The sequence below is a fragment of the Streptopelia decaocto genome (assembly GCF_964273445.1).
Source record: "Streptopelia decaocto genome assembly, chromosome: 1".
NCBI lineage: Eukaryota > Metazoa > Chordata > Aves > Columbiformes > Columbidae > Streptopelia > Streptopelia decaocto.
Window position 1 is genome coordinate 133,201,814 of NC_138663.1, and position 15,048 is coordinate 133,216,861.

Sequence of the window (15,048 nt, forward strand, 5' to 3'; positions counted from 1 at the left end):
CTGAAAAACATCTCTGGCCATCACTTACCTGTCACCTCCAGCACGGCACTCCAAGATGTCTCCCCACTGGAACTTGTAGCAACGCAAGTGTAGGTCCCAGTATCGGACAGCTAGGCATGAAAAACAGTTAAGAGCAGTTTTAACAACCTTTTAGAATCAGCTGACAGAGTTGACTCTAATTTTCCTTTTTTTTAATGTTTTTTGATAATCAGGACTTAGCCTACATTTTACACCAGACTAGAGAGCACTGGATATTTTCAAACAATCATTTAATGGTAGCTTACTTTTAGAGAACTCTGAAAAGATTACTCGCTTCTAATACTTTCTTAATTCTAATTTTCATATTCTTAATGGTACCAGTACAGCACGTAAGTGCTACAGAATAGATGTTTTAGACAGTGTCAGTCTTTGTATTGGTTACAACAAATGCAGGTGAAATTAGGTAACAATATGATGACAATTAACTTCTTAGAGGACAAAATCTCACCTTTCATTATCCCATGATGACCCAGAGATACAGTTTCCAGTGCCAGGAAGGCTGTTATGACAGATGAAGTCATTCCTATACAGGCCACCACACATACCAATATTGTTGCTGAGACTTAACAGCTGTTCTTTCTACACAGGCAGTCCTCCAATAAATTTTCAAATGGCAAAGTTAAATCAGATCCTTCACCATTCTTTTCTTCTGTTTCACATGGGATTTTATTTCAGGTTTGTAAGGGAATTTGGTAGCAACAAAATAGCGCATTTGTATAAAACCATTGCAATTCCCTTGCCAGTTCATATATTTCAAATTCATTTAGGGAAACCATTTTGATATTGCCAACATTAATCTAATTGATGTGTAAATTGTTCTACTGGAAAATTTGCCAAGTGTTTTGCTGTTTGTTACTTAAAGGTTTCTGAGACAGGACTAGTGAAAAATACAGAGATGGACAGAAAACAGTAGCTTTACAAAGCATAAAATATACAGAACAGTCCTCCTACCACTACGTATAAAGCATGGCAATCTGGAGATGGAAGCAGAAGAGGGAGAGTGCTGACTCTAGTGATAAAGGAGAAGAATTATATTCTCCATCAGATGACGGAAATAGGACTGCATCCAAGAAGCTTTATTGGATTTTAAGGAATTGTAATGAGTGTTCTGCTAAATGCAGATTGGCACTATAGCAAATGTGCTTATACCTCACTCTTCAAGAAGAATGTCAAGGCAAATAAGTGAGATTCTGTTTAGATTGCTTGTTGATATATAATTTAATTGATCTCAACTTTGTCATGTTTGAATTTTGTTGGTAGTTTCTTCACATACACTGGGATACAGTGTACCATTCTTAGGGGCAGGAAGCAACCAATTAATGCCAGTTCAATTGTCTAAAAGAGCATAACTTGCATTTTAGGAGATGCTATTTCCATGAAATACAAGCGATAATTAAACCCCTCTGACAATGGCTCAGAGACTCAAAACATGGAGGTACTGCTAATCAAATGAGAAAGACTCTTCAAAGGAGACAGATTTTCCAGAGGAGTCTTATAGCATTCTGTAGTAGCGTGGGGTTTTTTTGCTTCTTCCAAGCTTTTATTAAATACGTAATTCTTCATTATGTGATAATGGAGAAAATTTCTTAAGGCTACGGTTCTCAACTTCATTTGTGTACTACCGTGACAGGCAGTGTATAGCGTACTCAATGAAGTATGTGGTATACAGAACAGAGAAACTTGCAGAAGGCAAACTGGACATCGAAAGCAAGCTGGAGATATGCTGCCTCTTGCAAGTTACGGTGAATTATCTTACTTCCAGACTGTGGATGGATTAGATACAGACACAGTGTATCAATAATTCAATTATTTATACTCTTTTTTAATACAATGGAAAAAGCAACTGGCAAGGTGAATGGAAAATCTTTGCTATTCAGTAAAATAAACAGTTTTCTTCCTCAGTTAATGCAGGTGTCTAAATCTGAGGTGGTATGCTTCTAGAGAGCAGAAGGGAGTTTTCTGTCAGTTTTGACCTGTCTGAAAGGGAACTGAGTCATATATGCGAGTTTTCAGTTGTCTTTCTCATACCAGCTGGGAAGACTGGCTTATCAGAAAAATCTCTAGGTTCGTGTTTATGACTGTGGCCCATGGTCCACTGTGACTGCTGCAGACTTCTGAATAATTGAATTTACACAGAGAGAGAGAGTTACATAGCAGAAGAGGATGGTCTCAAAGGTTTAAATAGTAGTGGCTCATCTTTACCCCTATCTTGAATTCTTTTATGATTGCAATAGTGATTATTGTTTGTGAGGGAAAGAGAAGGCTGAGGACTTGTGAGTGATAAGTATTAATTTGTTTGGGACTCGGGTTTGTAAGTGTACTTAGACATATTTCATGGTCATTTTTTGCTTAGGAAGTGTTGCTAGTCCTTGCTCAGGTAGACCTGAGAGAAAAGCTAAACATTCCAGATTTAAATCCATATGTAATTCATAAAATTGCAAGGTACGGGAGGAATCTGGGTTTTATGGTTGTGTGTGTGTTTTTTGTTCTTAAGTCTGAGTCAAACAGCGCACATTACGGCAATCGAGGGGTTTATAAAAAATGTCTTTCTGAGCCTTTAAGGAAAATTGGTTACTAGTGAATGAGCCACTTAAGGATCAATAAAAGCTTCATGTCTTTCAAAAACCACACTCACTACTAATGCTGTTTCCTTCTCCCCTTGCAAGCATTTTTTTCTTTCTTTCGTTTACAGACTTTGTGCCTCTAACAGTGAGATTAATGCACTGGCACGATTCAGAACCGATTTCATTGTTTGCATAGCTGCATGCATCCCAGGAGCTTCTGCCTCATGGACACTCCACAGAAGCCCATCATTGATGCCTGGAAGTTTCTTTGAAATCACTAAGCTTCCACCTTTAATTGCTGCTTTCTAACACTACTGGGGAATCTTGACTATTCAAGCGCACTCTTTAATCCAGCTCTACAGGAAAAATGCATTAACCTTCATGGCCTAAACCTGCCTTCAGCCCAGGGAGGAAGGATAAATTGTTTACTCAAGGAAAGCTAGCATAAATTTTTTAATAAATTCCATTTTGTTCCAAGGAAGTTAACAATTCATCTACAATCACTTTATGTCTTGTGCTCAGTAGCTAGGTTTATTGACATTTTTTTGAATGGTGAAGCCAAATGCATAAATTACTGCTGATGAAATCAAATGGTTTCTGAAATAATCTAAGTTCTTGACAAATAATTACATTTACCTTACTGTTTTTCCATACGCATGCTTGTCTGCATTCATACAAATATGCATTTTTATCTTTGAACACAGAAAAATTAAAAGCCCAAACAAAGATTAGTGATGCAATGTTTATCAACAAAGTCTGACATTATACTATTAGGAATTTCATAAGATTTCCTTCCACTTTTAAGATGTCATATTATCTCATGTCAAAAATGTAAATTTTATGATAGGCATTTCATTTTGAATAGAAATTCCTCTGCATATGACTGTATGTATGTTACACTATTAGTTGTCTTCTCCTATTCACAGCCTCATGGAACACCTCCAGCAAGTGTAACATTGGAATAAATCATCCATCTCAAGACTGGCAAGACTCATTGATAGACATGGTGCACAGCCCAAACCTGATCAACTCCAGAATCACTTGATAGCACAATAGCTCCTTGGAAAACTATGACTGGGTATTGAAAATGAACTGCTCTGTGTTTTAATAGAGACAACAGGCCAATGGCTTTATGATAAAACTGACTGAAAAGATAAGAAAGGCCTGTCCTTGTATGTGTCTATCCATCCCCAGCTTCTGTGTTTTATTGCAACACGTAAGATTTTAAATATCAATTCTATTTTTAGGGAATTCTAATAGAAATATCTGATGCGAGTTTGGTTCTTCTTCCACCCCCACCCCCTTCTTCCTTACACAATGTCAAAGAATGAAATAGAATGGGGACTTGGTGAGAATTTCATAGGAAAGGAAACAACTAAGTTAGTTTTGAAGACAGCAGACAGCAAGACAATGGAGTCACTTGAGGCACACAGCAGCAACTCAAAAGTAGCCATGTTCCACTTGTTTTGCTATCGCTACTCACCCGCAGAGTTTTAATCTGAAGTGTCCCCTGATCCTGTATGGATGTTCGAGGGTCTCTGGCCGGGAAGGCGAATCCTTCTTTTAACCAGCTGATGACAGGAAGGGGGTCGCCGGTCGCCTTGCACTTCAGCAAAGCTGTTCCATCCACTGCCAGTGTCTGATTGATGGGCCCCTGGAGGATGATGGGTGGAGGCCTATCTGTCAAGACTAAACAGTGACACACTCATTGGCATCCACAGCTTCAACGATCCCCTGCTGCAGTTAGCCCTTTGCTTGACACAGCACCAATTTTAACAAGACTGGCTTAAGTTAACCTCTAAAGGGCTAAAACCCACCACTTTTGGACGATCCACAGATACGTGTCAATAATTAACTGGTATATTTGAAAAGTACTTTTATAAGAATTTTATTTCACCACCACAAGATAACACCTAGATATACAAACTTCTGTTAGCAAAGATCATCAGACTCATTTGATTAAGACAGGATGAAAATTAAGACCTTGATTCAGAAAAGAACTGAGGCAAATCTCTGCTATTTCTTCCAATTTAGGAAAGCACTTAAAGCATCTATTTAATGTCACATCAAAATGTGCTTAATTGGTTACCTGATTTAGGGCCTAAAACAGAAAATCTGTTACTGTGCAAGGTGAAACACTGTAGCCATTCTAGCCTGGGTACCAGCCCTATACCCCATCGATGCTCAACTTGCAAGTTTTTGTGTGCAAAATTATCTAACAATAATACAACACATTTTTATAATCTGAGTGATCTAAATTACTGTGCCTCTTTTCCTAGTGTAGGAAAGTTCAAACTCGATCAAGCCATGTAACAGCTTACTTATCAAATCATTTCATCACCTCTTAAATCCATGAACTCTTTTTTTTACTCTAATAATTTACATTTGCATGCTTGAAATGCTGCTTAAAGGACTCTGTAACCAGTAAGCAAGTGCATGGCTGCGCATAAACCTCATTCCATGACCAGTGGGATATCTTGAAGATGAGGTAAAATGCTCATGTTCGCTTTTCTTGGAAGACCAATTTGTCACAAATAACTCTGCTGTTGAACCTATTCTCTGAGTCATCTGTTAAGCAGCAAAACATAACCCTTTGTTTCTAAAGAATGTGTTTATACAACATGAATGTGAAATACTTGAATATAAATGAGGCTATGACTCCTGCATAAGGTCAGCATAACAGAACTGAGAGTTCATTTTTATATATTTACCTGCCATACTGCTACCCTATCAAATCTTTGAACAACTAAAAAATTAAATGAGTGGCATTAAATATTGTAACAGACAGGATTAGATCCTAAACCAGGGTAAGTTAGCCTGCCTCCACTGATGCCAACTGAGTTTGAATCATTTATTCTAGCTGAGAATCTGTTTCATCATAGTCCATACACAATGCCTAACTTTAACAACAAAGTGAAAATAAATGACTATGAAGCAATATGGTTTCTGTTGTATTTGAGCTGGTCGAGATGCAAATCTCTGGAACCTTTAACAGATCCAAAGTGCTTTCATTACACTATTTAATAAATTAAAAAGAATATTAGGGAGATATTAGTGGTAGATTTTATACCTAAAATGTTTATGAAATTGTAATGTTGCAAAAATTTTAACTACTTTCTTAACAAGATACCTGAATGGTACAATCATTAGTATTAGCAGCACCTTGGAGTGTGAGTTAATCACATTTATTGAAATTGAAACTGAAAGGAGAAAGCCAATATAGATTATCTTTAAGACCAAAATGTGAAAGCTTTTTTGGAAATTCTGCAATATAACCTGCTGAATGCAAAGGCAGGACAGGGAACACTATATTAAAATAAAAGAGAAAATGTAAAGGATTTTCACTTTGATGTGAAATTTTTTATCTCATTAAGGTTCCTTATGACTACACAGTTCAGCCATTTGGTGAAATAAGAATTGATCTCAGCTCATATGTACTATCAGCATATCTTCAGCATGAATATATTCAAATAAAAACTTTGTGTAAATTTTCATTTAGATTTAATGTAAAACAGCAAATCCCAGTTTTCTAGGTAGCTAAGAATTAATGAAAAATAATTACTTAAGTTACTAACTATTCTGTTGCAGTTATTTGCTTCATCTAACTGCCTTTCACATGTGTAGCAATGTAGGTATTTTCAAAACCTAGTGCATTACAGATATTGTTCTTTGGCTTGTAATTAGGTTTTTTTTACAGCCCAAATGAGGAGCTCATAATCCTTTAAAGAGCTCTGATCAATAGTGTAATTGAAAGTCTCCTGCCCAGAAGGAATCTTCATTTTCAAGGGTGTTATGGGTGAAAGACCACTACAGGTTTCCATGACACTGAGGCTAAAGGTTAAATGAACACTTAGGGTTTCCACTGATCTGTGAAGGACTGTATTGTCTTCACAACTATGACTTGTAAATCTTCTCTAAAACATGTATATGTGTTTGTATTCCTACTACATAGGTCTGCAGTATAAGGATGCAAAACTTGGTCAAAGGTTTAAACAGTTACATTGTAAGTATTCTAAAGAACAGAGATAACAACATAGTAACCACAAAAAGGTTGGGGGCTTGTTTGTTGCTTTTATAACATTTAATTTTTTTATTTAAATTTTGTGCTGTTTTCTCCTAGAAGGAAATGCTTATGTCAATTCTACAGAAATATTTTTTGTGTCTAAAATAATAATAAACTGGTTTTGAGACTATTTGTCAGCAACATATATTCACATATTCTGGTAGCTAAAAAATTATCAGATTCCTTTTGTGATAAAAAGCAGCTTAAATTTTGAGCAGAGTATAAGAAAAGAACAAATTATTTTTGTTAATGAACAGCTTATATGCTACAAATGCAATTTGAATCAACTGAAACCTGAAACTGAAACTGAAACCAATTTGTGTGGAATTTGGTCGAATTACAACAGGAAATTAAAATAAGAGAATGACAAAATGAAGTCCTCAGCACTTCCAAAATCAACATGTCAAAAGTTTTCCTGGTAAATTAATAGGGAAAATCAGACACAAGTCATGAAATTCTCATTACGAGCAGTAGTATAAGGCAGGGTGCTCTCCTGAGAGGTGGAAAAGCAGAGATGGAAAAGCAGAGACCAATCCTTCCTCTGTCTTTTTTTTGTGGAAGAGCTTCCCAGGAGATTGAGAAGTTGATCTGAATCTGTCCTATTTGAAACTGTTACACTTGCTATAAAACAAGGAATATACATTTGATCAGGGTCAGGAATCATGGTGGCCAGATTTGCAGAAAAGTAAACTGTGAGTGATATTAAATTCTTCCAGGTGGATTTGAGAGAGACATATCCCTGAGTATTCAATAGACCTATAGTCAAAAAATTGCAGAGGAGTTTGGGAAAAATGCCTTACATGTCTATGCCAAATCAGTGGAGAGGGAGCTGTTGAGGTACGCTGCCAACTTCTTCTCTTTTTTTTTTTTTTAAATTTTATTTTAACATCTGTTCTTAATTCTTCTTATAGGTCCAGCCTTTCACTTTCATTCAAGAGACCAGAAATCTGATCCTTTTAATATCCTAAAACATTTCATTCTTACATTGAAATCCACTGGGGGAGGTTAAGCTTGCTCCTCCATTCCATTACTCATCCTATACCGCAATGGCTGGGAAAACTAGCATTGGTGGACTGATCCTACAGAGGAGCACGCAGTGGTCAACACTTTTATTAATAATATAAATAATGACTCTATCAGGAGAAACTGATATCTTCTCCAAAATACTCTGTGCATAATCGATAAATTTATGCAAGAAATTACTAACTGTAAACTATAATTTTTATCTTGAGCGCAGACATAGTTGGAAGCATTTGGTTTATTTGCATGATCTGTCATTTTAAGACTGTGAGATGCATATTCACTTCTTGAGTTTCAAAGGATTGCTAGGACTGTGTCAATTTTTAGAATTATTTTGCTCTTCCAGATGTGCATTGGACAGTGGATGATATGATAGCCTTTCAAGAAAATACAAGATTTGAATTTCAAATCCACTGAAGGTTCTTCGCACAGTCCATAATCAGCAAAATTATCACTCAGCTCAGCACATTTCATCACAGATAGTAATCTTTTCTCATGTGAACACTTGAGTTAAAAATATTTCCAGTAAAGACTTGTAAGTGCAAAAATGTAACAACCGAAACACTGCTATATATGGTATAATTAAGCACTTGTTTTTCTGCACATGACATATGTTTTCATTCTGTATTGGAACTTCAATTGGATCTAAATTACTCTGGATCAAACAAAAATGTGCTCAAAATGAAAAAGATGGCTCACCACTATTATTAAATCATTAACCAAACAGAAAAATTCTGGGCTATGAAGTAAAACTGAAATCACCAGCCAAAAACTAGAACACTAATGCTTAAGTATGTAGCTAGCATGTACAGTGTTTATATTTTATTACATTTTTAAACCATTACATTAGATTTCCCCACTGACAAAAATCAATAGCTTCCATAACTTCTGTCAGCATTAACCAGAACAGACATGTATGGTCAACTTCCTAACTGCAAGTAATTAAAAAATACCTGTGATCTAGCGGTACATTTATTTATACAATCTCAGTTCTGCAATATTGTTGTGGCACTTTTCTCCTGACTTCACCTTTCCTTTCATTCCAGGATGATTCAGTATTTCTATAAAGCTACCTTGTGTTATTTCACAGTGATCATGCTGACAGTGGGTTCTGGGAAGTGTTTGAAGAACGCAGGCCTTGCATTCTTTGAGCAGCAAAGCCACCAGCTAATGCTTTCTCTAGCAATGTGGAATGCACACTGCCCTCAATCAGAATTAATTGTAGTTGAGTTTGCATTTTAGCAGGGACACCGAGAGCTTTCTGTTGACTTGTTAAACCAACTAATGAAAATTCCAAAGAGGTCATCAGGATTTATTTTTTTTTTCCTCCCACACAAGAAATAGATAAAGATGGACCACAGGCCTTGTCTGTCAAAAGGAAGAATTTCTCATCACTAATATCCTTGAACCTCATTTGATCCTCTCGGCCCCTGTTGCAGTAAATCTGTACAGCATCAGCAGGTGCAACCATTAACAGCTCAATGTCCTCTTAGCCAATATTTGTGTGTTCTATTTATTCCAATCACAGTCATGGCACTGAATCAGGCAGCGCTATGGACAGATATTAAAAAATACTGCCTTTCCATTAATTTTAAATGACTTTTTAATCTACGTTTAAATTTGAATTGAATGAAAATGCATCATTTTGTCATAGACCATGAGAGAGAGGACCTAAAGAGACTGCAGAGCGAAGGTTTCCAAAAACTACTTTACAGAAAAGCAATATGCTTGTAAAGATGCAAGGATAAAGCAGAAATTATCTTCCCTTGTCATAAAAATATAGACAGCTTTTGGAAAACAAAGAAAAGGCATCAAATTAATGCTCAAACCTTTATAACATGAGCCTGAATCTCTCTACCTGTCACTTGTGATGAATATGCTCTTGTGAAGAGCCAGATTATTCAGAAATAGACATCTTTTCAAACTTTCATGGTGCAGGCAGGTCTCTAAGGGAACACTAAAAGTAGACCTCTGCATATAACAACAGTTTTAATGGCAAAAATTCATCAAAGTCTGTCAGGAGATATTTAATGAGTCAGTTAAGATAAGGAATAATGATGCCGGGGAATGCCACAGTCTCCTAGTACAAGAGGAATTCTGTTGTTTTCTTCACTAACATTGAAGGATGAAAACTGTCTTCTACCCACAAGGGGATGAAGAGGGATTCCTGTCATACAAAAAGGATCCATGTTTGTAGATGGAATAAGGTAAACTTCAAGGCAGGATAACTTTCAAACCCAAAATTTTGAAATGGAAAGCATCAGTACAGATCATATACTGCTTTTCCTTTCCTGAAAACCCTGCCTAAGTATTTACATGTCTCTTTTTACATCTAAACATACCGAGAAATTCTTAGAACACAGCTCTGATGTAAGGAACTAAAAGAGCCACATATTGCAGCTGCTCTAAACCAACAGTACTCCAGTAAGTTCAAGGCAACTGTGTTGATTTAATTGAATTAAGGACACATCCCCAAACTAGCTGCCTAAGATTATACTGAAGAATGGGACAGAGATGGGAATTGATCCTGATTTTTCTACAGCCCAGTTCACTGCTTTAATCACAACCTATTCATTCCTCATATTTTTTGCAGTCTTATCTTAGCTCTAGTGAACGGAGAACCTTGTTTTCTCACCCATCCTATTCCAAGCTGGTTTGTACCCTGTTTGTATTATTAAGGAACCTCCAGAAAGAAAGCAAAAGGCAAACTAGACTTTGCTGCCTTTTTGACACCATAGAGAATTGCAGAGAGACCTTTTTTTCACTGTATTTTCTGTAGAAATTATCTGTTTACTTGCATGAATTACATGATCTCACATACTTTTATTTACACTACTTTTAAAATACTTTTGACATGAAAAAACAATAGGAATTTCTATAGCTTACCATCAGTAACCTCCAGCTGAGCCTTTGCTAAAATGCTTCCAGCAACCGTCAGCGCTTGACAAATGTAATAGCCTGCATCAGACCGCTGAATGTTGGTGATAGTGAGGTCTCCAGTCGGTGACACTGAATACCTGCTGTTGGGTTGGAGAGGCTGGTTTGGGAAGAGTAGGTTCTGCAAAGACAATTCATCTCACATCAATTCAAAACATAAAAGCACTACTTATCCCTCAGCTAGAGACACAATGATTTTTCTTTAAAAGAACTATATATAAACTAGAAGAAAAAGGTAAGTGTGGTTATGACTTTATGAACACATAGAGCTAGCTTTCCCTGCCTTGGGCAACTTGCAGTTTGTATTAGAAACAGCCCTTTGACAGCACACAGTGGTGTATTCTGGCTGGGGCTCTAGGCGAGGAGAAATTTTCCAACAATCACACTTGCGTGATTTGTATTTGTGACACATTCATCTTCCTTCTGAATTTAATTGTAATAATATACTTAGTTGGCTGTCAAACCAGGAGAACATGACACTACAGTAAACATTAGAAAACTAGCTGAGAGAATTGAATCCTGGAGACTTGAGGGAGCATAGCACTATTGTTTGGCTGTGAATATATTCTAGGTAAAGAAGAAAGTAAGAGTGTGGCACAGATGGAAAGCTGGGAGGAAGATACAAACAGGTCATAAAGTAGGAGAAGCTGGCAGAGCATGAAATCTTAAAGAAGAAGTAAAAGGAAATTAAAACTGAGATATACCAAAGGAGAAAAGCAGTGGAGCCTTGAGGGTGAAGAGAAAGGGTATAAATCTGATGTGGAAATCATCAGAGACAAAAAAATAATTTCATGTAGGATAAGACATCAGTTAGCACGAAACAGGGAGATTAGCTTTTGCCTTTGGGCTGAATTGGAGAAAAAAGAGATGTCAATATGAATAAGTGGAATGGATACAGCAGTCACTGCATATGATGAAGGGCTGAATGAATCAATAATACAGAAGCAAACGGAAAAGCTTTTAGTGGTGAGGGCTACATTTTCAAGGAAAAAGTTACACCATTTGGCATAGCTCTTGATGTGAATAAAAAGGGAGGCAATGGCAATGTGAGCAGAAAGGTCAGCAGCATTGCCCAATGAGACAGACAGGGGAGCAGAATAAAAATAATTAAACAACAGTAATTCCAGTCTGTCCTATATGTCAACACAACATGCCCCCCTGAAAAGTACAATTGTTTGTATCAGGAATATCCCAACACACTGTTAACATGCTGTGATAAGCTTTCAGTAATTACTGCAGATCTGTATAGCTCTGCTGTGCCTTCTAATGATGACTCCCTACTAACTTTTAAGCTTGTCTATATGGACTAAAAAGAAAATTGTACAGTAGGGTATTAAACCAATTTTCTGTAGATCTGCTTCTTCTGCAGTAGACCTTAATGGTTTACAAAAAAAAATATTTACAACTGACAAGCAACAAACTTAGATTTAAAAAAATTCTTAGAAGTGAAACTCACACCTTTATCTCTCTGGTTTTGGCAATAAAATGAGAGAGGTATGCTTTAAATAAGATGCAACACTTCAAGTATCCTTATAACTGTATTAACCTACTAGGCTACCTGTCACCCGAGGGTGAGTCTTTCCCCTTACCCTTTTCAATGTCAATGTTCAAGAAATTTTTCACAGCAAATTTTTTGTCAAAAATCAATATGCACCCAGTAAACATGTCAGATCCAATAAGAAAAAAAGTGTGAAAATTCTGTAACGATTTCAGGCTACAGGGCAAAGTGCGTCTCAAAAAATTGCCCTGTTTTTTGAATTGCCTTAAAACTTTCAGAATAGCACCTGCTTGACACAGATACCTACTGAATGTGGGTATGATGAAAAAACCACTACATTTTATGAGAAAGCTGAGAATTGTGATATGGATGAGCACGACTCCAATTTATCATTCAGTATGCAAAGAGCAAAAAGGAACACAATGTAAAAGACAGTGAAAGGATCAAGCTCCTAATTCTTAAGAGGAAAAAGATCCAGAATATTCATCATTTCATTTGAAAGGGGAGGCTACCCTTCTTTTTATCTTCAGCAAGGGCTTATCTGTTCTTGGAAGGTACCACATCCCAACGAATATTCCACACTCCAGGAGGAGCTTGTCAGTCTCCTGACTCCTCCCTTCAAAGACCAGGTAACTATGAATTATAACTTGTCCTAAATCTCTTACAATCGTTTTTGAAATGTTTTTACAAGGTCACTGGTTTTAATTAGCTGTCGGGTTGCTCATCTGGGTACAATGGTGGCAGGCTGGGTTGCAAACAGGGAGACCAGAGTCATCCTTGACATGATACCACTGAATTTCCCTCAAGGAAGAGTTTAATCTAGAGAGTCTAAAGGTTACACACATCCTTCCTTGGTGCATTTCATCGGTGGGTGGCTGTTATGCTAGGCTCTGGGGAAAATGCTACCAGGTACAAAGGACCAGCTGTTTAGGGACAAGTTGGCACAAAAATTGACTCAGGAGAGAAGAGCTCTGCTCCCTTCCAGCTGGTTGTGCTCAGAAACACAGGATAGAGAAATGGATTTACAATGAGAAATGCCCTGCAATTACTGGAGTAGGCTAACATGACTACATCACATTACTCTGAACACTAATAGTGGTGCTGCAAACAGTTCCTCGAGTAGAAGCAGAAGCAAGCGTTGTAAAGCCCAGCAACAACTTATAGCCAGGTGAGCAAATGTGAAAAGTCATGTATGTTCAGTGGACAATGCCTACTTTGGCCAAAATACTGCCCTTCATATTTATATGAAGAAATATAGTTATGTGGAAACTCACCTATTCTGTGGTGTCTCATTGCAAAATCTGACAAGTTGTATATTGAGATGGTAACACTGATCTATGTTACTTCACTGATGCTCAATTAAGATCAACATAAGGGTGAATATTAACACAGTGATTCAGATTGAGCTACGTTTCAACCATTGATTATAAAACATGTAGGTATCAATTTTTATGTTGCATTTATTTGCCAAAAAAGACCATTCTAACCCTTAGGGATCTGGTTTTCAATCTGGTAATTAATTTTCCAGGTTTGTAATTAAACAGCTTCAACATGGTACAATCAGTAGGTAATAACATTCAATTAAAGACACAAGATGCATTTTCACCTTAAAATGTTTTTACCCTTGAAGTGATACCAATGGAAGAGGATAAAATAGAGTATTAACACTTTTCAATTACGCTAAATGACTTCAATCCTGCAAATTATGTCCTACTTTAATTAGAAGCTCTTCTCTTTATTACAGCATGATGGATGTCCACTTTATTAGATTCAAGTGTGACACTATAAGCTCACTTTACAAAAACATTAACATGTTATTAAAATGCTCTACAAGGAAAAGTTTTGAAATGCTTGCTAGCACATCAGTACTTCCTACTTTAATTTCAACATGCTATTCTACTTTCCCCTTGGAACAATTTTCACCTTAGTGAGACTCACCATACTGTGCTTTTCCAGGATGCAATCCATGGAGGCTAGATCTAAAGTTCTCCAAATAATATGCTGAAAGAAACACACTGGAGGCTAAGCTTACACTCATACACACACTCATAAAGAGTGTACCTCTGTGAGCCACAAATGGAACAGAGCACAAAATGCTGTCAGCCTTGGCCCTGTCATTCTGGACCAGTTATCTGACCTCCTGAGAAGGTGAAGCAGGAGCAGGTGGGGCAGAGAGGGAGATCTGCCATTCAGTTCGTATTAAAGTGAGCAGGTACACACAATGCCTCCAGCTTAGACAAAAGGCACACCTGTACTTCATGGCACAGTGGAGACACTTGAGTTAACTCACACATCACTGTATGGGAAAAAACTAGCACAGGGCACTGAAAAGACTAGTTTAGCTAACAGAGAATGGTACACAGCATAGATATATCGACAGACATAGCCATAACAGGCTTCATCAGGGAGCTCCAGAAAGCACTGTCTTTGGGCATCCACTCGCCCCTTTTAAATGTTTCTCAGGTGCAAAAGAGAATATGACACATAGTTTACAGAGTTCAAATTTATCATGATAACATGAGTCGCATGCTGAAAGTGAGAAGGCCTGACTTCTGCTGTGACATAGTGACAATACAGCAAAGCAGTAAAAAAAATGTTACGGCATGACACTCAAATATTAAGCTATAGAAGTTAGTATTGACTGATGGCAACATTGACTGCTACATCAGAAATTTCACTTTCAAAACATGACAGTAAGGATGAGGAAAATATTTCCAAAACCAGATTTGGAAATTTCCTGAGATAAATATACTGAAAAGAGCATTCACATTCTCAAAACCTATATCTCTAAGCACTATGAGGATATGCCAATGCAAATCAGCTTGCTAGCTATATATCTGCTTGATCATGTCTAGACAGATTGTTAACTTTAATTATCGACTCTGATTAGTTAAAAATTGAGTCATACCTTTCTTATCTAAAATGTT

General features: G+C 37.0%; 1 protein-coding gene across 6 annotated transcripts in view; it reads right to left on the reverse strand.

Annotated features, from left to right (window-relative positions):
• ROBO2 (roundabout guidance receptor 2) overlaps positions 1 to 15,048 on the reverse strand; it is a 459,676-nt gene that overhangs the window by 93,297 nt on the left and 351,331 nt on the right. For all 6 annotated transcript variants that reach the window (XM_082046751.1, XM_082046748.1, XM_082046750.1 and 3 more), the window contains exons 9-11: positions 10,573 to 10,744; positions 4,087 to 4,292; positions 29 to 110 (exon numbers count right to left, since the gene is read on the reverse strand). In XM_082046751.1, the coding sequence (XP_081902877.1) occupies positions 29 to 110; positions 4,087 to 4,292; positions 10,573 to 10,744 (460 nt within the window). The remainder of the gene's footprint in view (positions 1 to 28; positions 111 to 4,086; positions 4,293 to 10,572; positions 10,745 to 15,048) is intronic.